Genomic DNA, 25,915 nt, shown 5'->3' with positions numbered 1-25,915 from the left:
TCCTTGTTCGAGAAGGAATGGTTCTGATAACGAACTGTTGATGGCAATTCTAGCCGAAGGGGAGGCGTATAGTGACATGACCATATTAATAAAAGACTCACCCATGTTAAATATGTGCATGCATTGCCGGAGGAAGAGCCACGACACTCTATCAAACGCCTTCTCCGCGTCCAGGGTGATTGCTACGGCGGGGGCATTCGAGATTTTCGATTTCTCCAGTACATGACATAGGAGTCTCGTATTGTCATTAGAAAGACGATGTTTTAGGAACCCCACCTGTGAGTTATTTATTAGGGCGGGTAAAACATAGTTTAGTCTGCATGCTAGAGCCTTCGCGTAAATCTTGCAGTCCAAATTTATGAGGGATATCGGCCTATAATTCTTGGGAAGTAGGGGGTCTTTCCCATCTTTGGGGATCACTATTATTGTCGCTTCACTCATCGTGGGGGTAATTCTGTTTGACAGTGAAAATGAATGGAACAGTTTAAGGAGTCTTGGGTTAAGTTGTTCTTCAAAAGTTTTATAAAAATTGGCCGTGAAGCCGTCAGGCCCCGGAGCTTTATTGTTCTTTAGTGTTTTGACTGCGGAAGAGATTTCTGCTATAGTCAGTGGGGCCCCTAGTCTGATTTTGTCAGGTTCGGATAACCGTGGGAGTCGGATTGAGTTTAGATATTTGTTACAGTCTTCGATGTTGAATTGGTTATTATTTTTATAGAGCTCCTCATAAAAGGACTGAAATGTGTGAAGAATGTCTTTTCTGTTTGGTTTTGGTGTTATTGGATTGGTCTCTAATCGACGTTATATGGAATTGCTTCCTTTTTTGTTTAAGATAGGAAGCAAGGAGTTTCCCCGCTTTGTTACCCTCACAAAGTTTTAATGCCTTGAATTTGTTAATCCATACTCCTGCTCTTTTACTAAGGATGGCGTTGTATTTATATTTCAGGTTCGTCAATTGGTCGATGGTAACTTTGTTGTTCAGATCCCGGGAGTGTTGCAACTCTAGTTGCTTGATTGTCTTCTCTAGAGAGTCCAGTTCGGAGTTTAAATCTTTATTCATATGGGCCCTGATACCTATCAGTTTACCTCTTAATGTTGCCTTGAACGCGTCCCATACTAAGGCGGGGTCTGTTTCTGGTTGTGAGTTTATCTAGAAATATACTTGTATGCATTGTTCTATGCTTAGTTTGTTCTCTGGCACTGAAAGTATCTCATCGTTGAATCTCCATCGTCTGGGGGGGATAAGCGAATGGGAGCCTGCCAATTTCATATGGATACCCGCATGGTCCGACACCAATATGGGGGCTATATCAGTTTCGTCGATGAAATGTGTATGAGAGTCGGATATCAAAAGGTAATCAATTCTTGAATAAGAATTGTGAGGAGGGGAGTAGAAAGTATAGTCACGGCCATCTGGGTGTTGGAGGCGCCATGAATCATGTAGGTGGAATTTGGCACACATTCGTTTCAATGCCTCGTGGGGGGTGGTATGTACTTTTGGATTGCCTGTCTAACAGGGGATCTAATGGTAGGTTTAGGTCTCCCCCGACCACTAGTAGTTCATCTTGTGGAATATTTTCAAGTTCTTTCGACACATATTCCCAAAATTCAGGCATGTCTGTATTAGGGCCGTATATATTTGCCACATAGATATGGTCCTCGTCTCTTTGAAGGTGTGCTATACTCAGTCTACCCTCGGAGTCTACCGAGTGTGATATCAGGGATAGGTTTGCTTTTTTAGCAACCAGGGTGATCACCCCTCTTTTCTTTTGATTTGCGGGGGAGCAAAGTGTCAGTGAGATCCAGTTTTGTTTAAGATTATCAGCATCAATCTGGGATAATTTGGTTTCCTGCATGAGCATTATGTCTCCTTTAGTTTTGGCTAAGTAATTTAAGATTTTTTTGCGCTTTACTGGGTGATTAAGCCCCTTAACGTTTAGCGAAACAATATGTAGAGAGGCTGCTAAGTTATCTGAAGCCATGGATATTTGTTCGGATTATTGTGGTGATGGGCCGCCACGAGATTTTGTGTGGATATGGTCTTACTGTAACGTGGATTTCCGCACACCTAGGTAGTCCGTGTTTTATGTAAATTCCAATAGATAGCGCTGCAAGCCTAGTAAGGCCTTGGGATGCGTTGCACGCATCGCGGTGGTAGAGAATAATTAGTAAGTAAGAGGAAGGAGTGAAAGTGCGAGTAGATAAAGGCAAGAAAGAAGAGTAAAGAGTAGATGAAGAGTAGTACATAGCAGAGATACACCTGAAACAACCGTTTTTTCAACTCCAGAGCCCTCCCCCCCCCTAACTGAGTCAACCCCTCCTTGCACCCCCCTCCCGAAAACTCGAACTGAAGAGCTGCGACAGCAGTGCTGTCGGCGCCCGCACAGGGACATATGTAATAAAGATGATAGATGACCCATAATGTTTGTTTATGTTTGTTTCATGCAACATCCATAAATAAAGTTCCTGTTATATCAAAACAAGAGCTCCTATACGAGAAATAGGAGGGTGTCACATGGATTATTTGCAGCAATATTAGTGAGCTGCTGCATTACAATATTGAAAACACACCTCACTATCCCTGAATATATAAAATGTAACAGATTTAGAATTTGGACAAGTGTACCTGTGCACTGCCAGTGACCTGGCCAAAGAGGATATGGAAGAGCTTAGACTGGATCTTAAATTCAAAGCTGTTCAGAACAGGTTCCTCCAAGATACCTTTGGCCCCAGGCCCCAAAAATCCATAAGATGTCCCTATCTCTACTTTTTGCCTGGCTTATAACACTTCCACCGGGGGACATATTTGCAGTCAGGGCAGGAGAGTAGGGAAGATCGCCTTGATAGGAAGTGGTGTTATGGGAAGCAGTAAGGGAGTCATCAGTGGCCTACAGCTAAAGGCTGGAGATCATCACCATGAATACTAAGGGTTAATTTCCTCCCCTCCACCCATGGTTACCGTCTGTTTAAATTTGATTACATTGCAACTAATTAAGGGTTCACCAACATGGACTTCATATTGAGGAGCATGGCGGGGCCAACCAATGCGCTGATTATCTCAGATGAGGTCAGTGTTTCTAGGGAACTCAAGTATTTTGTTCAAACCATAGTATGGGCTCTGAAGAAATTAGGTTTGCCTTAAAAAGTCAATCAAACTGCACGTGAGGGAGTCTCTTGGAAAAATGGGCGAGTTGCTTGGCCCTTAGTTGCTCATGATGATTTTCACTGATCAGAAGTAGCGTAGACAAACACAAGGGTCCTGGTGTGACAAAGAAAGCCATGCCACAAGAAGCAAGCAAATGAGTGATGAGCTAGGCAATCCATACTTAGCAATGGGTGGGCTGTATGCCCCTCTGAGCTCTAAGGCCACAATAGCTTTTTCATAACCAGGTTTGCTGCCTTTTAGGCTCAACTTAAAAAGGACCGCTATTGAGTAAGAAGCAAATGAGAGAGAAGGAAGACAATCAGTGGTAAGTAATGAGCAGTAAGTTTTTGGTTTGGTCCACAAGAGGCTTTTGTCTACAGACAGCTAAAAAGTGTGGCGGGACCACATGATCACCTTCTCCAGGCCTGTCACAAAATCCTCCCTGCTGTCATTGCTACCAAACCGAGAATCTGTTTTGTCCTGGTATTTAGTTTCTGCTCAGGCCTAAGCATTGAGAACAAGTATGATCATCTTTAAATGTGGTTGCGCCTACTTAATCCAAATGGCTGAACAGCAACTGCAGACTGGCCCTTTTGACAACAGATAAAAGTACTCCCTAGACCTACAAAGGGACAAAATTCCTAAAAATGGTACTCCAAGGAGACTATCCTTCTGGCAAAAATGAATCCGAAAAGTTGGTATGCACAGGATGAAGGCAGGAGACCCACTTATATTGATGCACGGGTGAAACTGGAATTATACAGAATAACTTCATTTTCAGCTCCATTTATTTATAGAGTTTTATATAGCTCAAACATGACCCAGAGGGTATCCGAGCGCTTTATAAATAATCGGGGACAAAAGAGAGGGAGACAAGTAGGGCAAAACATGAGCGATACAGGTGTTTAATTGGGATTTCACTGTCCCAATTTATAGCCAATTGCACCATCCTCGATTGGAGAATGTATGAGGCTCCGCCCCAGCAGAACATCGAGATGATTTTGAACATAATAGTCATGGCATTTTCTCATGGGGTGCGGGGGATCCAGCATTCTGTCATGGCCGCCAGCCGCCAGCCCCCACCCTCTTTTCATGGAATTCCCATAGACTTCCTCCAGCCGATGTGAAGGTATGTGTTAGACATGGCATCCTTGGTGTGGTTTTCCCCGACTTTTTGCCTCTACCTCCTGTATTTTTGGCAATGTGCTGGATTTTGCTTTTGCTGGTTTAGGTACTTTGGGCACTTGTCCACTGCTGATCAGTGCCAAAGTACAATGGCTCTCTAGGTAAATTGTGATTATGATTGGGTATCTATGAATGGCATATTTGATTTACTGGTACATCCCTTAGGGTGCCAGGGCCTCTAAATCAAATGCTACTAGTGGGCCTGCAGCACTGGTTGTGCCATCCACACCAGGAGCCTTTCAAAAGGGTCTCGGACCTGCCACTGCCGTGTCTGCTTGTGCAGTTTTTAACTGTCATGTTGACCTGGCAAGTGCACCAACTTGCCTGGCCCTAACCTTCCCTTTTCGTACATGTAAGCCACCCCTAAGGTAGGCCCAAGGGACCCCATGGGTAGGGTGCAGTGTATGTTAAAGGTAGGACATATACTGGTGTGCTGTACATGTCCTGATAGCGAAAAACGAGATGCACAGTATTTCACTATTGCAAAGACTAGCTCTCCCATAGGTTATCATTGGAGCTCCTTTGCAACTTTTTTACAGGTGTAACTTTCAATTGGGAACAGCTAGATTGAGAGTTTAGGCTCTCTGGATGTAATAAAAAAATCTTTTTAGTAGTAGTTTTTAAATTGTTTGAAAATATCCCTTCTAGAAAGTTGTCACTTTTTTCTTGTTTAACCCATCCTATGTGTCTGCCTGCTTTTGAATTCACAGTCAGGTTTTAGACAGGGGTTGTTTGCATTCACTCCAGACACTCTCACAAAGGGAGCGGAGGTGTGCCCTACATATGCTGATGGGCCATCCTGCGCCAGAGTGGTAGAGGAGGAGTTAGACGCCTGAATAGGCTGTGGCTGCTCTGCACAATGCTGTCCCCCTCCTGTAGTGTAACTGGACCATGGAGGACAGAACTGGTTTTACTGAGCAAGAGATACTTTCTGAATAAACATTTCTAATGGAAAAAGTGGTATAAGTTAGACCTAATACCCCAGAACTTTAGATTACTTCTGGAATCAACAGGAACCTCTGCCAAGGAGAGGGGCTGAAGAGCTGGGAGGAGGAGTACTGCCCCTTTGCTGTCTTTTGCTGGGCTGGCCTACAGTTGCCTGCTTGTGCCTGAAAAAGGACAAAGACTGAACTTTGCTGTGAATCCTGCTTGAGAAGATTTCCAAGAGCTTGATGTAGAGATTGCCTCCTGTTCTGAAGTCTCAGGGACACAAAGACTTCCCCTGCAGCATCCCTGCATTTCACTGCTGGGAGTTCTGACCATCCCTGTGGTGTCAAACTTCATTTCTGGGCCCATGGATGTTGTTTTGCTGCTCCTGTTGGTAAAAATCCACGCATCCCCCTTCTAGCGCCTGTTTTTCCGAAACAGCACTACAGTGCGGGAGAAGTGTCCGTGCACTGTTGCTGTGCGGCTGAAGAAATTGACGCAGGGCATGTCTTTGGACCGAAGAACCGCTGCATGCCAAGTTATGTGCACCGGTCTCCAAAGTCTGAGATCACCATCCTGACTCTCCGGCGCAGGTTCTGCTCTGCAGCTGGGAAAAACCGAGGCCTCACCTGTCTGCGGCTGCAGAGAACAACGCATTGACTTGATTTTCTCATGCACTACACCTGTGCACCAAATCTGCTCAGCATTAAGGAACAGACTCATCACCACCCCTGGAGCAAAGAACAGATGCATTTGCACGTACAGAACCAACGCATACCCTTCCCTGCGCCTGTTTTGCTTGCGACTTTTGACACATTCCAGGTACTTTGCACCAAAAGTGACGCATCCACAGTTCTCTATCGCCAGAACTGTTGTTGCCTTTAGAAAACCATATTTAGTAGTGTTTGGATTTTTGGCGTTTTGGTCTTGTTTGGTTTAGATAAAGATGCTTTATTTTCTAAACTTGTGTGGTTTCCATTTGTTGTGTTTTCACTGTGTTACTGTGGCATAGATACAAATGCTTTTCACATTGCCTCTGTAGTTTAGCTTGACTGCTCTGTGCCAAGCTACCCGATGTTGACCACAGGAAAACGTATTTGTGTACTTTATTAATCCCGACTAGAAGGAAGGGTCCCTACTTGGACAGGGCGTATACCACTGCCAACTAGAGACCCCCATTTCTAACAGTATTGAATGGTCTTCTGTGCTGCCTTGGCCTGGAGCAAAGACTGGAATCACTCGCAGCAAAAGCCTTGCAAGGTACCGGACTCTGTCAGAAGTTTGCAGTCCCCTCCTATCTGTAAAATAAAACTACTTTGCTCCTGACAGTATACCTCCTACCCAAGGTCAGTGGGGTCAATATGTTTATGGTAGAATCTACAGACCAATGTTGAGGCACAGATAAGTGGCAGCAAGTGCCCATAGCTGAACACTTATTGATACCATTCTGTCTTATTAAATACTGTAAGGTTCCATGAAAACGATTGAAAATTTCAAGAGTCAGAAACCACAAATTCAGGATAGCCATTATTCCGGAGACAGAGTTGAGTATTAAATTGATAAGAAACAATCAAGTCGTGCTTGTAGAGTGCAGTTTATCACCCTAGAGGGTATCCAGGCACTATGCTGTAGTTAGTCAAAAAGCCTGGTCTTGAGACAGTTCCTGAAGTGGGTCATCTAGGGTGCGGAGATGGTGGATGTTCCATGCTTTGGTGGCGAGGTGGGAGGAGTGTCCTCTAACGGCAGCGGTGGATATGTGGTATGTGGGTGAGGTGAGAAGAGATTCCTGGGAGGTCGGTGGAAATACAGGCAGTGGTTCAAGTAGATGCGTCCTTGTTTGTGGAGGGCTTTGTGGGCATGGGTTACAAGCTTGAATTCGCATCTCTTCTGGACAGGAACCAGTGGACATCCTGCAGATACTGGGTGATGTGGGTCCTCTTGGGGCAGGTTGAGAATCAGTCTGGCAGCAACGTTGTGGATAGTCTGGCGTGTTTGCAGGAGTTTGGTGGTGGTGCCTGTATAGAGTGTGATGCCATAGTCCAGTCTGCTGGTGTTGAGGGCCTGCATCACCCTTTTTCTGGTGTTGATGGGGAGTCAATGGAAGGAGGCTGAGGAGACTGCATTGTCCTGATGTTTCGTAGAGTTTCCTGTCCAGGATGATGCAGAGGCTGGTTGCTTGCATGATCTTTTGACGTTTGGGTGGGACCGAGGTCCGCCTGCCACCAGGAGTCCTTCCAGTGGGCAGCGTGTCTTCAGAAGATCAGAACCTCAGTTTTGTCTGCGTTGAGCTTCAGACAGTTGTTGAGATAGACCACTATGTAGACGTTGAGGATATGTGGGACAAATTGCCCATGTGCATTGCTTCGCCCAGAAGTCATAACCCTTTGTTCAAATTGACCATAATGTGTGAAAAGCGAAGTTTCCACTCTGCCCTATGCTTTATATGTTCAAGGTAGTAAGTACATCATAAATTGAGTTTAGCAAACACATGAACACAGTGTTCAACTTTCATCATGTCCTTAACTAAAGAAAGAGACTAATTATTTTATAAGTGTTATATAATTTATTTCTCTATAATTTATACAAGTTCTCATCTTCAATTGTAGTCTTGGGTTAACCCCTTGTGTGCTCATGACGAGACCAGGCCGTCATGAGTCACAGTTGAGCTGTGCTCATGATGACCTGGTCTCGTCATAACACAGCCGCTCCGCCCATGCGCGGTTAATTCCCTGCCTGTGCGAGAGAATTAATCAGTGGGCGGGGTCGCGATGTGCCCAGGCCGTCATGAGCACAGCTCCACCGTGACTCATGACTGCCTGGTCTCGTCACGGGCGCCGCGCCCGCCACCACCACCCGCACTGTGGGGGAATTGGGCCCGCAGGGAAGGGGTTAAAAAAACAAGTGACACACCTCAGCAGCAGTTGACGGATCGATGAGGCCATTGTCAAGATTTCTTGTCAATATTGTCTAAGCACTTTTTTTTATCAGATTCTGATAAAAATATATCCTCAAACTCTACTTCTGATTCAGGTTTTAGAGTTTTGAATTACTGACTAGGAAGTCGCGAATTAGTTTTGCATTTGAAAACACTTCAGCATAAGCATGCTACTTTTGCAGTATCAAAGATAGAAAAAACAAAGCTAGAACAAACATAGTAGAAACAGTGTCTGAATGATCCGGCACAACCTCCTGAACCTCATCCTTATAGTACAAAGTAATATTTATTTCAAAATTTAGAACAAAGAGAAATTATTCTGGTAACCCTATTTATATCTGGGTTGCAACAACACAATCACATAGACCAAAAACTACAGATTAGTTTGTAGAAGGTGTGAAGCCATACTTTAGCAGTTCCTGTTGATTACTTCATGCCATGAAGGTAAACATTGTTTAGTCTGCTACAGTACCCGATGTCAGCGTCCTTTCAATAGTTTAGGAATATGGTGTTTTGAGGCCTAAAGTTTATCGAGAAACATGCCATTTGTCCAAAGATCAATAATACGCACACCAAAATGATCAAATCACCATTGATGTGTAAAGTTATCTGTTAATAAAACAAGTAATTTCTTGATTTTGTTAGCACGTCAGAATCTGTTTTTCAAATTTCCTGAGTGCTTATTGGGGTGTATCGAGCGTGGGCTTATTTAAAAACATTCTTTAGCAAGAAAGACAGCAGCCCATAATCCTTTCTCTAGGTTTCTGTTCCTCATAGGGCCTTCAGTCATTCCTATCTGCAAGAGCTCTGCTAAATGAATAATGGGTATAGAGGTGGTCAGAGAACAAAGTCTTAAGAAAATGGTTCAGTTTAGAAGAGCGTCCACCTTTTTCCTCTTTTCTTTTATTTAGATGGTGTTATTTGAGCTGATTCAGTAGCCTCAGTCGAAGAGGAGGGTGTGTGATTAATGTATTAGTTCATTCTTAATTTCATCCTGCATCCACATTAGAATAATATCGGTTCCACACACTTTGTTTCATCTGAAGCAGGTTACTACTGATGCACCATCTTGAGAACCCTGTTAAAAATGGCACAGTTGATCCTCTGGTGAGCATTCTAAATTAGGCTTTCAAGGCATGACGTAAGGCTTCCATTAAGGCTAACAATTATTTAAAGCAATACAAAAGGGGATGATGGACGGAGCGTTTGAGCAAATCAAACACTCACCCCCAGTCAACTGATCTGGGTTTAATCCATCACCATTCTTTAGCACACTCAGCCACCCCCGTTCAGACATGGCCATATGCAAATCAGTCTGACCCTGTGCCTCATGGGTACAGTCCAGCCCAAACTGCCAAGCCATGTCTTCCCTGGACCGGAAACAAGCATCCTGGGACCGGTTTCGGATTCATAATCCTCATCAGCCAGGCTATCTTGAATCCAGTGGCCAAGTGAGCAAGGGACTCATGTCTGAGCATACCCTGCCAACTTAGGGCGATCAAAGCAATACAAAGGGGATGATGGATGGAGCATTTGAGCAAATCAAACACTCACCCCCAGTCAACTGATCTGGGTTTAATCCATCACCATTCTTTAGCACACTCAGCCACCCCAGTTCAGACATGACATTGTTCTGCATTCTGTCCATCACCTGTTAGGTTTCGCCCTGCAATCGATCGCGAAGCGATCGTCGCAGCGAAACCTATTGTGATCGTTTCTGCTTTCAAGGAGTCAAGGGAGACAGGAGACAAGTGATGTGCACGCGCAACCTTCCGAACTGGGATCAGGTCGCGCGCGCTTCCTGGCTCCTTGGAAGCAGGCACACACACACGCACTCACACACACACATACAGACCACCGCCGCGCATACACACAGTCACACACATACACATACACACACACATACATAGAGATCTGCCGCGCATACCCACACGCAGGCACACACACATAGAGAACGCCGCCGCACACGCATACACATACATAGAGAACCCCCCCGCAGCCCGCATGCACACACACATACATACATAACCCTCCGGCGCTCACACACACATCCCATACCTCGGCTCGGCATGTCTTCCGGCGTGTCTTCTCATCACAGCTAGCGCAGGGACAGCCAACGTGCACGGCGACGGCTTCTCCTGCGCTACAACCGTGGTTTCGGTTTTGCGGCCGAACCTTTACCAAAGGCGTCAGTGCGCCTCGCAATAAAAACAGAAATAATTTCTCAGGAGAACATTATATACGATTGGATTAGATCATTAAACGTTATGTTACCGGTAAAAAGTGACAATTGTGAGCAGACAAATACATGAGGTAGCTTACAATGCACAGGATGAAATAGTGACAGGGGGGCAGGTAACGAGAAAAAGGAAGTACCTTGGAAGTATAATATGCAATTTATGCTGGACACCATGGCGCTAGAACAACGTTGGCCTTTACGGGGGGTATATCATGGCATTCTCTTGAGCCCGTCCGGCCTCTACTGGGCCTGGTTTGTTGGGGAATGATGAGAGGGGTAGGGGCTTGTTAACGTCTAGCTTTATTTCACCCAGACAGAGGAGGACGTCGTGGCACATCAGGACAGGTTAAGGTGGTGAATTATACTAAGCTTTGGACTTTGAGACTGAGAACCCGGGTTCGATCCTTGGGGTCAACATTCCCCGATTGAAGCAGTTAAATGTTAATTCAAGTTAAACAAGCACTGGAACGCTAGCGTGGCCGCAAAAGTCTACTGTGGGGAGGAGCGCTGGAGTGAGTCGCCTGCTAATTTAATATTATGCGCGGTGGCTATTAATTGTGTAGTTACACGCTCGGGCCACCCAAATTAGTAGGCGGTGGGCTCTTCCCACTGATTAATGCAGGTCATATAGCGCGAACTTTACCCGTGGTGCCAGAGCGCTTTACATGTGATCCAGTTGTGAACATAGGGAGTTAGGATAACATGCGTTGCATGCGAGATACGAACAGAATTTATTGATTATGTCCATGATGTTAGAGCATTACCTTACCGTAGGAATTGGGCAGGTTGTCAGATGTCATGCTCAATTTAAGATAACACGCTGGGAACGGAGCTGATACATGAGAGCTAGTGCGGGTGTACTTGCTGGAGCGTTATGTTTAAATCGGGGGGAATACAGCGCGAATATCACCCAGGTGTGCGAGCGATTCACAAGAGAAGCGCATTTTATGTAAGCCATGTACTGTGTCCCTCACGCCAATGCCGGGAGCTGTGCCTACGTTATTTATTTGTGAGTTAGTGGCGTGAACATTATCAAAGGTGTCGGAGCACTTTAAAAAGAATTCCAGGGGTCTCCACCTCTCGTTTTTGGAAGAAAGGCTTCATCTCCTCCCTCTTCCCCATTGTGTTGTGCTTCTTGGCCCGTCCCTGGACCCCGCCCCTCGTTCCCTCCCCCTCCTTGCTTCGGACGGAGGGTTCATTAACTCAACCCCTCTTGTTGGTGCTGTGTTCAGGGGCCATGTCACGGTATGTACAGCGTGATGGTTCTGGCGGTCTCCTCCTTTCACCCAGAGGGGGCTGGGATGTGTTGCATGTGTGTATGGAGGTCACAGACTGTGCTGCCAACACCATCCGATCCTTGAGGCTGAGGCAACTATGGCCCCATCCGCCTCCTGACTCCGAGGGCTGCGTTTCTGTGGCGGGTGTCCTCATGTCACTGCCAGCACTCAGTAAGCGTGGGCATCACCTACAGGGGAAGAGGGGACGCCAGAGAGGGCTACCCCTCCCTGCAGCACACGCACCCTCCAGCACTCACTAAACCCCTCACTGGAAAACCCTCCTACTCCAGAACTCACTACTGCCCTCACTGCAGCACACTCGCCCTCCAGCACTCCCCTCTGCACTGGTGTACTCGCGCCAGCCTTCACTGTCCCCCCCCCCCCCCCCCCCCCCCACCCTCACGGCACCATCCGAAATGCTGCCTGCTCTCACACTCACGCGCACTAAACACGCCTTCATCCGCATTAAAACTTTTAAACTCTGCAATTAAAATAACTACGCACCCCCATCCTCTCTGACCCTCGGTGCATCAAGCCAGCCCTCAGTGAACCCTTCCCCCCGCCCTCACTACCCGTAACCCTATCTCTCTCACTTGGGCATTGGTTGGGGACGTTGCGGGTGACAGGGGTGAGCTTCCTGCTCTATTTTACCCAATGAGGCCTCTACCGCCCGAGCTGCCTCCACCCCTGCCCTGGTGCACGTGGTTTATGATCTGACCGAGTGGGATGGAGAGGGAAGGCCACCCTTCAACCAATATTAAGGGGCTCCCCAACAATAAACGGGTGTTATTAACAAACTAAATCACTAGCTTGTGTTCTTTGTTGAAATACAAATTGCAACCCGGCAAGGGGCTAAGGTGTATAATTCGTGGCCCCCAGAATTTAATTTCTGCAATTAAAACAATTGCGCACCCCACCCCTCTCCGAGTGGAAATAGGCCCAAGGAAGTTTGAGAAGTGTCTGCGCATGCGTGGCAATTGCAGGATATTTGACTAATGAAATCCTGTTAAAACTTCCGGTAAGGGCCCGTCCTTAGCCATCTACTGAGCAAATACGTTCAGGTATGTCTAACATTCAATATACAAGTTCGGCTCCGACATTTATTGAAAACATAAGTAGACAATTTCTGAATTCTTCACATATTTAAAGTGCCTTAAAAGCCCCATGCCTGTTTTGACTCTGGGGTATTAAAGGGGCCCACCAGCATATGATACAACATTGGTGCATTCTGGAGTCTATTGACCTTTACCTGCTTGTGAACTGTAAACATCCTATTTTAAAGGTAAATATAGCGCTTAGAAGCCCCCACAGTGTGGTACTAAATGCAGCATACTTGCACCCTCAAACAAGCTGCGTGCCATCTACAGTGTAAAATACAGTGCTGAGCAGATGTAATTTATTGTCCACAGAAATCGAACCATTATTGAAAGCACTTCGACGTGGTCAGGGGGAGTAAGCGCTATATAAATGAAATGACAGTTACAATAGAGCAAGCTGTCAAGGTGCGTAAAAGGGGTAGGTAAAACAGAAAATGCTTGCAAAATACATTTGAAAAATATTTCAAAAAATTTCAGCAGTAAGAAAAGTTCAAATGAAGCTCGTCGTTTTTTTGTGATTCTGAATTGTGATTGTTGCAAAGATTTTAATAGGATCAAAACAAAAAGACACTTTACATGTGTGATGCACACATGAGAGATGTGCACAGAAAAACGATTTCCACGTCTTATCATTTGTGTCACGCAGGGTTAGCAGTAAAGCTGCATAATTGATACAAATGTAGTGCCCAATTGTGCTCTCTGTAAAAGGCAGTGCCCTAGCACACCATGCTTCAGTCATACACTTTGGACAATGGCCTCCCCACTCGCCCACCATTCTCCTCTCCAATCCTTTCTCTCTTCCCCCTGCCTCTCCTTCGCTCTCTCTACTACTCAATCACTCTCTAGAACTCACTCTACTACACACTCTCTACTCCTCTACTACGCACTCTCTACTACTCACTATTACTCACTCTACTAATAGGTCTCGCATTTATGAGAGATTAAGCTATTGGCATTGTAAATGACAACGCCATTTATTTATCTGTTTTCAAAACGAACACACAAATAAAAATGTCATTTACGATGCCAATAGCTCTAACTTTTGCAAAGGCGAGACCATTGCATTGTAAATGCTTGTTTTTGCTTTTGTCACCCCGAGTGGGACGGGTATGCTTAGACGTGAGTCCCGTGCTCTCCATGCCACTGGAATCCAGCTATCCAGGCTGATGAGGGCTGAAAGCCCGAAACCGGTCCTTGGATGCTTGTTTCAGGACCTGGCTTGGCAGTTCGGGCTGGAATGTTCCCATGGTGCACAGGGTCAAGACTGATTTGCATATGGCTGGGTTCTAACTGGAAAGCCATGGTGAGCAAAAAAACGATGGATTTCGGCCCAGATCTCTGTACTGGGGTGAATGTATGACTTTGTTCTGCATTCTGTCCATCACCTGTTGTTTTTGCTTTAATAATTATTTAAACAGGGAAAAGATGATATTGAGTAGACGTGGAGAGAGCTGCTGCTATTAGACAGCTAACCTGATAGTCCACTTTAGTTTTATCGAGCGTAATCTGGCTGGATTTGCAAGGGAAATATGTAGATAAGGCTCCTAATCTAAGTTGGGATCATAGTGGAGCAGTCTTGGGGTGGCACCTGTAGTAATAGTCTACTGCAGGGCACTATTCTTATTTCCAAGTGATATTAGCTTAACATTCTCTAACTGAATGGGGTTGCGAAGACTCAAGTTGGGTAAGTGACAAAACCTAAAGCTGACGTGTTTAAAACTGGCAAGGCACAGTAGCTGCTTCTTAGTCTGGATTTATTTGTCTGATTAAAGGGCACCCCTTTCAGTAGTCACTTCCTTAGTTAGTGAAAATGAAACACTATTTTGAGGAGTGTCCCTTTAAAGGAAATGCTAGACTTAAAATAAAATACAGTGTCATTAAAAAACAAAAAAAACTTCCAAGACTGCAAGCCTCAGTCATACATATGTTACCAGACCTGCATGTCTATTGACTATAAACCTCTATTCCACCCAACTGCAATGCTCTTGACCCATAAACTCGTCTCAAATTGTGATCCTGGACAAATATTTTATTTAACTGAGCTGCCGTTTCCTCCATTATCACATATGAGCACCTTCAAATGTTAGTTTGGCATGCCTGCTGTACAAAAACGTCTTTTGTTTGATTTAATAGACTAACCTTTTTCTCTATAATCGAAATCTAGCCCTCATATAGGGTACACATGACCATTGACTGGCCCTTTACAGGGTTCGAAAATTCCACTCGACCACTCGCATAGTCGAGCTAAATTTAACAAGGTCAAGCTGTTTCTAGGTCCTACTCGCCCATTCTGGCGAGTAGGAAAACAAACCAACTTTTTTCCTTTGTCTGTGAAAACAAGATTTAAAGGCATTTTTATTGCTCACAAAGTTAATGAGCAATAAAGATGCCTTTAAATATTGTTATCTTGTCGCATTTGCTCCGCTTTCAGAGACGGAGGTCAAGGGGGTTGCAGTTAGGTCGAGGACATTTTTTTAAGGTACTAGTCCTGCAGGACTAGTACAATTTTTTTTTTTTGATTTGATTTTTCGAGCCCTGCCTTTAGTTCACTTACAGCATATATTACTAAAGCATGATGTGATGGTACTCTATAACTTGCAGTCAGCAAATGTTCTATAGAAAGGGCCTCACAAGTTTCCACTGATATGCAGTTTTACTGATCAAACTATTTAGTGTAACAAGTAATGTTTGGAAATACAGTTTCCCCAAATATTAATACTTTGCACATCACCAGGTAAAGTGTTCTCATTGAGTTTGATCCTATTAAAATCTTTATATCCAGCACACTAAAATGTGCTTTCCTAATTACTGATATATTTTCAAATAGTTGTGCTGTTCATTTACAAGCTATTTAAATGTGTGTTAGGGGGGAAAAAACTGACACCCTACAGCCTTTAATTTGACAACAATTGTCAGGTTACTTTACAAAATACTTTAATAGCAGTCAGAGATAGAAAAGTGAACACCAATTTCCAGGATAAAATGAGCAGCACTTATTAATAAGAAATAAGCTGACATTTGACCTCTTGTCTTTGAACGTACATCAACTGTCTCAAGATAAAAACAAGATTTAAAGGCATCTTTGTTGCTCATTCACTTTCTGAGTAAGCTGAACACCAGTTCTTGCTTCAGTCACTCGCCAGAATGGGCCGGTAGACCCTAAAATTAGCCCGCCCTGATTAAAATCTGACTTTCCATAGAAAGTGGCTGAGTAGATTTTTCGAGACCTGGATGAAGATGAAGTAGAAGAGGACAATTCGAGTAGAACCAATCAAAACTGCTGGGAAGACGAGCAGAGCTAAAGGTAACAGAAAATTGTCAGATCCAAGGTGATGTGAATCCTAGCTAAAGAAAGGCAAAAATCACGGACAAAACTAGTACCCCCCCCCCCCCCCCCCCCCCCCCCCCGGTAGCAAAAACGACCCGGAAGTGTTGTGAAGCAAAGGAAGCGAAGCCCCTTTTAATAGCAAAATAGAAACTAGAAGTATAAAGAAACTTAAAAGGGGTTTCGGACATTTTGGATTGGGTGTTGGGTATAGCCATTCATAGCAGCAGATGCTACCTTGGATTGGGAAAAATGTATGAGGAGGCTCTGCCCCGTCACCATGACAAAGTGGTCTTGAAACCTCTTTGGATTTCCTGCATTGCTGCCACTCTTTCCTCAGGGATTTCACAGAACTCCGCCCTGCTCCCACAAAGGTACTTTATGGGTTTTGTATGCCACCCAACCTAGAGCAATTACCATGTGCACACTGTAATAATGAACAAGATAAGTGACACGGTCAGTAGAATAGGCACACATGCCCCACTCGCTCACCTTCCAGTGCCACTCCTGTGTTTTAGGTTTTTACAAACTCCTGCTTTGCTCTCAGCACTTTAGTATTAAGACCTTCTCTATTTATTTCACCTTTGACTCTTATGGCGGTATCCGAAGTCTGGGGTTAGTATGCAGTACCTTTTATAGATCTAAGCAGGATTCTTTCACTTCTAGTCGCCTTTGGTATCTTCAGAAGTGCCCTGTAAAGATTGACAATAAAAATAAGGATGAAATTAGAAGATACTACAAACAAAAGGACCGGGAAGGTAAGATAAGAGAAAGGCCTGGTGGATCAGGGAGAGGCAGTAAGAAAGAAATAAAATGAGGAAGGGTAAGAAAAACAAAGAAACCCACAAAGATGGAGTAACAAAGATGAAGACAGAAGGACACAAACGTCGAGATACCTGCAACATGCCATTGTAAAGCAAAATGTCGAAGCACAAAAGATACGGTGTGGAAAGGCATGCACAACATATACACAGATCAACTGGGAAATAAGACTTTAAAAACCATACAAGCAATCCATATGCTCCTAAATGGTCCCCTTCAACTCCTCAACCAGAAACTTGGGCGCTATTACAGCATGTGATTTGTACATTAAAAATCGAGGGGCCATCCCATTTGATCAAAGTAAATCTCCATGGATACTTCATACTACCTTGTATTTGGTACGAAAACTTACTCAGCTAGATCTTATACCAAAATTTCGACTACAAAAATAGAGGTTTTAAAAAATGGTAAACTTACTGAAATAAGTAAGTCAGGGAGGGCAACAACAATGTCAGAAGAAAAATTGTTTTAAAAAAAAAATCAATCATTGCAGCAAACATCCCTGAACTTGACTTTAAAGCAACATAATTAAAACAAGCATTGGCAAAGCCCATAGGTCTCGCCTATGCAAGAGCTATTGGCTTTGCCAATGTGTTTAAGCCATGTTGTACACCAGCGTAGCTGCTGTTCAGCATGGCTAAGAGTTAGTGGCGCACAGGAGATCGGTATGGAGCGTCAAATAGTGGAATGGCAAAGAGTGGAGTAGCGTTGTGGAGTGGCAGTGTCATGTATTGGAGGGGCAAAGTATGGAGCCGCGTAGAGTGTTGCAGAGTAAAGTGGCTTAGAGCACAGTGGCATGGATATCAGAATAGAATGCAGTAGCATGGAGTGGTGGCATGGTGCAGAGTGGCATGTAGAGTGCAGTGGCATTGAGTGGTGGAGAGTGCAGTGTTGTAGAGTGCAGTGGAGTAGAGTGGTAAAGAGTGCAGTGGTTAAAAGTACAGTGGCTTGGCTTGGAGTAGTGCAGGGTTGAGTGCAGGTGCTTAGAGTTGCATGGAGTATAATGGAATAAAGTGGTGGAGAGTAGATTAAATGGCGTACAGTGGACTGCCGTAGAGTGCAGGAGCATAGAATAAAGAGCCATGGTGTACAGTTTATTGCCATAGAGCGCACTGGTGTAGAGTGCAGTATTGCAGAGTAGTGTGAAGTGGAATTGTGTAGAATAGGTTGCTGTGGCCTAGATTGGACTGGTGTAGATTGGCGAAGAGTGCATTGACATAGAGTAGAGTGGTAGAGGGTAGAGTAGAGGCGTGTAGGAGTGCAGTGGTGCAGAGTAAAGTGCAGTGGCATAGAGTAGAGTCTTCATGGTGCAGTAGCACACAGCTATTACAAAGAAATTTTCAATGGAAAAGACAATTACATTTGCACAGACCTACTGTTTTACTAATAAAACTATACAGTGCACAGACGGAAATGTATGGACATTGCATCACCTAGTGAAATGATTTGTTTTGAACAAAGTTAAGTATTTATTTCCAACATACTTCAGAAATAACAAATGTGCTTCATTTGCGTTTCTAATTATGATGTACTCTGAAATACATACACAGTTCATTTAAATGTTGTTGTTGTGCTAGAAAAACCTACCATCAGTGCCCAGCAAGATTGTCACATAAATCCTCTCACTTTGAAGTCAGAGAAAGAAAAGTCAACAAGCGCCGTCCAAGGACGGTACCTGACAGTTGACCTGTCTTTAAATGCACAGTAGATGTGACAAGATAAGGACAAGATTTACATGCTTTTTTACAGAAAAGGAACACTCGAAGGATACTGTAAATAAGGTTAGGGCAAGGGAAGGTACGAACTCAAGCTGAAAGCCTAAATCAAATAGGCCGCAAATGCAATAAAACTTGAGTAGCAAACCACAAAGCCATTGGCAAGCAACGGGCAGAATGCATTCCTAGGTAAACTTTCTGAATGTCCCCAAGATCTTTTTAGCAAACTAGACAGCAGTGCTGTCTGGTAGGCTGCGACATAACCACTCGACCCTAGGTGACAAATCTATATTATGGTTTGGAACATCAAGAATCCTCACTTTGTAGTAGCTTGAGTGATGCCTTTCTCACAGTGCAATTGACGCTGCAAGTTAGGGTTTGTGCCATGAATCATAAATGGTAAGTTTTATTGGGTTTGTGTTTGAGCCAGAGGCATAACTTGCATGGTGTTTTTTACTTCGAGATTTTTATTTCCTTTTCATTTAATAATGTGAGAAGTAAATATTGAAATATTATGTACATTTGTACCACAAAGTATTTTTTTTTTTAAACTGGTGTAGCATATGCCCCACTCTCTGCAACTAAGCACTTTTCGTTATTTCTAGGAACAGTTTGTTATATATACTTATAAAGTGCACTTTGTTAATTGAAAAGTCAGGTCTTCAGATTTTTGTGGAATTCTAAATGAGGAGGGGGGGGGTCTGATGTGGTGTGGGAGGCCGTACCACGCATTAGGAGAGATATGTAAGTGAGAGTAACTCTGGTTACCACAGGAGTGTATGATTGCCTATTGTGTGGATGATTAATACAATTGCAGAAAAGTAGATGTTTTGAAAGTAAGCATGAATCTGATCCCTAGGGACTGCAAGGGTTCCTGTACGTTTCAGAGACATCTAGTTGTTTATTTATTGGGGGTACGGGACAAAGAGATGGTACCATAAAGCTTTTTCAAGTCCCATACTTGTCTCCAAACTCTGTGACCTGCACGTGCAAGATGTATCCAGAGCCTAAATACTCAGTTTTTTGGCTACTGTATGGCCTAGAGTGACAAAGTCTCTCTAGATATTTTAACTGCAAATTCAATCACTTAGAGAGGAAATACTATTTTGGATTACTGTGCAAGGCAGATAACCACCTTATTTGAAAGGAGTCTGGTCTCAGTGTTTCTAAACTCGCCTGACAGAATAGATAGATTGCCTGACCCCTTTAAAAATATACTAACATTTTATATTTTACTTGAGCACACCACCGTGACATATTTGCCAATGGGCACTACGGTGGTGGTGTTGGGTTTAGAGCTTCTCCTAGCAGCCCATCGTATATTCTGAGTTCTGCGCCTCTTCTACCAACAGATTCGGAATCCCTGCAGTAGAGAAGTGTGGGCTGTTTTGCAAGTCATACCATTTGTCATTTCTTTGTGGTCTTACCCCCACTTAGTCTAGTATCATTTCTTGTTTGCTGACCATTCTCTGTAGTATCGTTCTTAGTGTCTGTTCCCATGATGTTCTCTGTTGTGGAGTTTGTCTACGGTAATACATTGCCATTTACTGTGCGTAAATGTTGCCTTTTTAGCAATGAGTCTCTCGTAATGCCACAGTGAATTCTGTTTTTGGGATTTAAGACAGTGGTTTGTTTGAACCTAGTTGTGGTTAATCTTTCTTTTTGTCCTCATGAAATCTTTTCTTTCAGTGTTTGAAGACACGGTTGAGGAGCGAGTGATCAATGAGGAGTACAAGATCTGGAAGAAGAACACCCCTTTCCTCTATGACCTGGTCATGACACATGCTCTGGAGTGGCCAAGTCTTACAGTTCAGTGGCTGCCAGATGTGACTAGGTAATGCTAAGGGTCAGGAGAACTATTGTGTGTGGGTTTCCTTTTTTGGGGGTAGGTTCTTCAGGCGGTTTTTAGAGGTCTTTTGTTGTAGGTGAGACTTCACACATAAGTCTGAAGCATTTGATGGGAGTTCTTTAGCTCCCTAAGCAAGATTGTCCTTGCAGACACTGTCCAACAACTGAAACCTTTCATTCAACGACTTGTAGAGGTTGGTAGCTACAGAAAGCAAAGGACTACTTGAAAAATTGATAATTAACCGTTTAAGTTAATTTAAAGTACCTTTTGAAATCGTAAACTCAAGCCAGAGTTCTGAATTTAAAAAGCCCTATTAAGAAGAGCAGCTTAACAGAGAAGTTTAACTTGAGAAAATGGCCAGATTGAAAGTCCCTTGTATAGAATTGATTCCACAGAGAGATTGCCATGATCACATGGGCAGAACTTTAAGGGACGGATGTGGGAAGGCTGGATAACCTGCCTGTCCCACCTTTGTACCTGCTCTCTTTATATTTCAAAGTACTAGTGATCAGTTTGTACTAAATTTACCTACATCTTAGAAATCTATTCAAACAGATTCACTGAAGTCTCACTGTAAGGCCATTCTAAAAAAAGAAAGCCATGCGGCTGTTGTGCCAAAGTACTTGCAAGATGGTCCTATCCCGTTAGCAAACCATTGTCCGGAATGGAGAAATGTAATCAAACACCATACATTTCTGCTTTTTTGGACAGTGGCATTTCTTTGATGTGGTAAAGCAAGTAACGGAAACAGCATTGTTAGAATAATGCATCAAAAATTGTACCAATGGAAATATCTAGTTCCCCAAGTGTGGGTATTTGGATATATATTGTGGCCAGCTTCTCTTAGCACTTTCACTTTCAAGAAATCTTTATTTCGATCACAGATCATAAAAGATGCATTTCATTTGTACAAAGTTTAAAAGGATATTAAACAACAATAGTGATCGCGTGGTAAAAGGAATAATAAAACAAGTGCCGGGATTTCAATCTGTCATAAAACGACGAGTCCTTTATACAAGTCTTTTTACCCATCGGCTACGAGTGAACCACATGGAAGTTAAAAATTTAGACAGGGCGAAGACCACAGTAGGAGATAGGTCTGTCTTTAAAACTCTGTAGGCAGGTTGGAAGGATCTAAATCCCAAGTTTCAGAGTAAGGGGACCAGCCAGTATTTCCTACTCCTCTCATAACCCTTGCAAAAGAAGACAGCATGAGCGTCATTCTCCTTAGGGTGTGCACATACCGGACAGACTTCTGTTGAGGAGCGGGAAGACCAGTACGCGGTGAATGATGCTAAGGGGAGAGTTCCATATCTCCATTGGAGAAAAAGTTTCCTCGTTAGAACGGGAGACATGGCGTCTAAAGCACTTTCCAGAAGATATGAGTCTTTAACTTTTGTAAACAAATGGGTCAAAGATCCCTCTCGTGTGCCCTCTATGGCTCTGGTGAGCTTCAGATCTTGATAGGCTCTTACAAGTTCCTTTTTTGGAGTCTTTGGGCAAGTGTTTACAGGGTCCAACCATAGTTCCGGAAAACCAATATCCTCTAGCATTCCCTTGATGTAAATCAGCCACGGAATTCTTCCGGCATTGTATAACTGCAGAAATTCCTGTAGCTCAGTTCTATAATTTGCAAGATCAGGACTGCTCCACAAACGCCTCCAGAATGTCGGGGGTTTGAGACCCAACTCCTCCGTTATTGGTCGGATACCCAAATCCAATCTAAGGGGAAGAAGTGGAGTGCTCTGTGGGAGGGCTACAATCTGTCTCAAACATTTATTTTCGGTTAATTGTAATTTAGAGGATTGGATATGTCCCCACAGCTCTCCCCCATATGTGACACCCGCCCGGGCTTGGGTTTTGTAGATATGAATGATTGGGGTAAGTGGGCGGTAAGGAGATTTATTCGCCAGTCGCCTAGTGCCACCCGCCAACTGCGCCAATTTGATGGTCACTTTTGTCTGATGAGGCGCCCACGTTAGATGTTCATTGAGGGTGATCCCCAAGTATTCAATGGTGTGTACTCGTTCTAATTGGACTGTACCTAGCCTAGGTGGGGCTCGATTATGGGGGTTGGGATTTAGGATCATGTATTTGGTTTTTTGTGGGTTAATTTCAAGTCCTCGCTCAGAGCAGAATTGTAGAAAACCGTCCAGGACACGTTGAATGCCCATCGGAGATTTAGACAGCAGCAGGGTGTCGTCTGCAAACATGATTGCAGGCACCCTGCTGCCTGTCAATTTTGGGGCATCGATGTTAGCAATACTGTTCAGGTGAGCAACAACCCCGTTCACAAAGAGGCAGAACAGGGTTGGTGCGAGCACGCAACCCTGTCTTACCCCCCTGCGAACGGGGAGCCTTTCGGTTAATTTGCCACCTCTGCCACACCGCACGCGGGCATAGTTGTTGTGATGTAGCCTCATCAGGATTGCCAGAATTTCTCCGGGAACGTTCAGCTCTTCCATGACTCTCCACAACCTCGCTCTGGGTACCAAGTCGAAGGCGGCACGTAGATCTATAAAAACAGTATATAAAGTGCCCCCTTCGAGTACAGCTGTTCTCCAGTAGAGGAGATTCAACCTAAATATTTGATCTACAGTCGATACACCCTGTCTAAAGCCCGCCTGGTAGGGGGATAAGATGCCCAACTCATCCATCCAGGCCTGTAGCCTGTTCAGGATCAGTCTCCCAAAAAGCTTTTGGGATATGTCGATTAGACTGATTGGACGATAGTTGGCTGGGAGCAGAGGCGACCCCTTTTTGTAAATTGGGACCACCTCTGCTCCCAGCCAAGTGTCCGGAACCTCCATTCCCTCCCGGATGGCGTTAAAAATCAATGTGAGGTATGGGGCCTATCCCTGGTTCCTGCTTAAACAGATCCCCAGGCACCCCATCGAGTCCGGGGGCTTTCCCTGTGGCTAGGCCAGTAATGGCCAGCCTCACCTCTTTTTCAGTGAAGGGAACCCCAGTTTGGTCAGAGGTCTTTATACTGTCGGGTACCTTGGGAGCCCCTTCTTCTTCAGAATACAGCGCCTCGAAATGGCGCTGCCATATCGTAGGGGCTATGTTAGGTTCGATTGCTGAAAATAGATCCTCCGTACCATTCGAAACTATACGCCAAAATTTGCGCGAGTCTCTGTTATTAAGTGATCTAACAAGGTTTTCCCAGTAATCCTGATCCCATTCCGCCCTCGCATGATCTAGGAGTCTTTTGTAGGATCTTCTCCTGGCTTGTATTTCTTCCTTGCTATGTCTTCCTTTTATAGCAAGTAGCAATTGGGCCTTGGATTCCCTACAGGAGGCATTGTACCAATTCGTCTTAACAGGGGGGCCTTTCTTTTTCCTTGTCAAAGAGAACAGGTCCAGCTCTAGGGTGCTACATATATCTACATGTACCTGTGCAAGCTTTCCTCTATTGTCAGCATCTCCCTCCCTATCTGGAAGGCCCTCTCCAGAACCAGGATAATCCTTGCATATAGCTGTGGTATTCTATCTCTACTATTGACCAGCTTCTCCCACCTCACTTTCCTCCGAGTGTTTTCGAGTAGTAGCCCCGACTTATCGTTATCCATTCCATATGGTGTAGCCTCACGCCCCGGTATGGAATAAGTTAATTCCAGGGCGTTATGGTCACTATCCCTTCTTTCAGTGACTTTGAAATCTACTATTTGTGGCCACATGGGTAGTTTGACCAAGATGTAGTCCAGTCGTGATTCACTGCCTGTTTTATTGTAGGTGTGAGAGCTAGGAATGTCCGATTTACAGCGGCCATTGCATGCCCTTAGACCTTGATTTAAGGTAAGGGCAGTTATCTGCAAAGCCAAGGGGTTCCATGCTCTGAGAGGGGGGGACGCCGTCTCTGGGACAAGCCAACATGAGTCTTCTTCAAAGGAGGGGCCATCTCGTAGGCCGGGGAGGGGTTCATACTGTGAATTTAAATCACCTCCCACCAAACATGCCAGTTCCCATGGAATGCCTTCTAGGAAGACAGAAAGTTCATCTATGGTGCTAGATTCTTTTGACATCGCTACCGGCCTTGAATATATGTTGATGACTAACAGCTTCGAGGTGTTTGGCCACTCTAGTAAGACAGCCAGTATATCATCTGAGGCAGTCTCTAGGCAAGTAGCGTGGCAGCCTAAATCCGTTGCTACCCAGGTCGAAAGTCCTCCCGATGGCCTACCCCTTCCCCCCCACTTGGCGGGCTTGGAAAAGGCTGCATAGCCCTGGAATGTTAATTCCTCACGTGCCCAAGTCTCTTGGAAAAGTAATATGTTTTTGGAGCTGATGTAGGAGCCCCACTCCATGGAGTCAATTTTATTTGCTAGACCTGCCCCATTCCATGAGATCATGGTTATAGGATACAGTTTGGTAGTGGCTGGTTCTGTGTTTGAAGTATTATTAGCATTGTGCTCCGTGGGCACCAATTGACATGTAGGAGAATGACTCGTGTCAGTTATGTTAGTGGGGAACACGATAAGGTCCTCCATACTTACTTCGTGAGCCGAATTAACTTCCACTATGTTGTTGTTTTTTTCCCTTGTCTGTGTAGTAGGTGTGGTGGGTGATGGAAATACATTGGGCTCCGTCCTGGGGGATATTTGGAGGTCACACCCAACTATGTCCTGCTGTCAATCTACCATCTTCAGGCTACTGTATCTGTTGTAAGTGGGTAGATAGGCTGGATAATGAGTTCTATTTGGCCTTCGAATTCCTCTCCTATATCCCCCACCAGCACCCCTCCTCCTTGTGACCGTTTCCCAGCCGTCCTCCTCCCCATACGGTGAGCAATGGTCTAATGGTCGTTCCCTATGATGTTGGGGAGCGTTACTCTCCCTATAACAACTTTCCCAATCCTCCAGCAATTCTTGATGGTGCCCCCATCTCTGATCCTCCAACTTGTAGAGGTTAGAAGGATAAAAGAATGATAGGGGGAGAGGTACAATGTTACTATCCGAATCCTCGGAGCCCCAGGAGCAAATATATGCAGCTGTGTTCTGCTCTCTAAAGGTAACCAGAATGCAGTCTCCCCTAATAGATTTTCTGGTATAGCCCACCCACGTAACCCGCCTGGCCATGGAGATATCACTAGTTGTTCCTCTCGGGAGTGGTCTATTTAAGGAGAGCCAGCTAATGACTTTATTCCTGAGTGAGGATGTTGATTCGAATGATTGTGGTTTTAGTTCCGGGACACCCGCCAGAACCAAGGTGTAAGGGGCTGCTTCTGGGGGGAGGTTAACGGGTCTCTGTTTGCGTGTGAGATTTGGCTTCTCTCCAATGAGTGGTGGAACACCCTTTAAGTCATTCGGGGGCAGAGGAGTATCTTTAGAAGGGGGAATTGTTTTCGGTATGGCAGTTGTATTATGATTTGTTGGAGTATGAACGTTATTGGTGTGTGGGGA

The 25,915-nt window shown here is 44.6% G+C and overlaps 1 protein-coding gene across 4 annotated transcripts in view; it reads left to right on the top strand.

Moving 5' to 3' along the window:
- Window positions 1-25,915, top strand: part of RBBP7 (RB binding protein 7, chromatin remodeling factor) — a 99,413-nt gene that overhangs the window by 6,170 nt on the left and 67,328 nt on the right. For all 4 annotated transcript variants that reach the window (XM_078658101.1, XM_078658102.1, XM_078658099.1 and 1 more), the window contains exon 2: window positions 20,354-20,498. In XM_078658101.1, the coding sequence (XP_078514227.1) occupies window positions 20,354-20,498 (145 nt within the window). The remainder of the gene's footprint in view (window positions 1-20,353; window positions 20,499-25,915) is intronic.

This window comes from Lissotriton helveticus, chromosome 8 (assembly GCF_964261635.1).
Source record: "Lissotriton helveticus chromosome 8, aLisHel1.1, whole genome shotgun sequence".
In the NCBI taxonomy this organism is placed as follows: domain Eukaryota; kingdom Metazoa; phylum Chordata; class Amphibia; order Caudata; family Salamandridae; genus Lissotriton; species Lissotriton helveticus.
The sequence above is the reverse complement of the archived record's forward strand: the minus strand, read 5'-3'. Positions and strand labels throughout refer to the sequence as shown.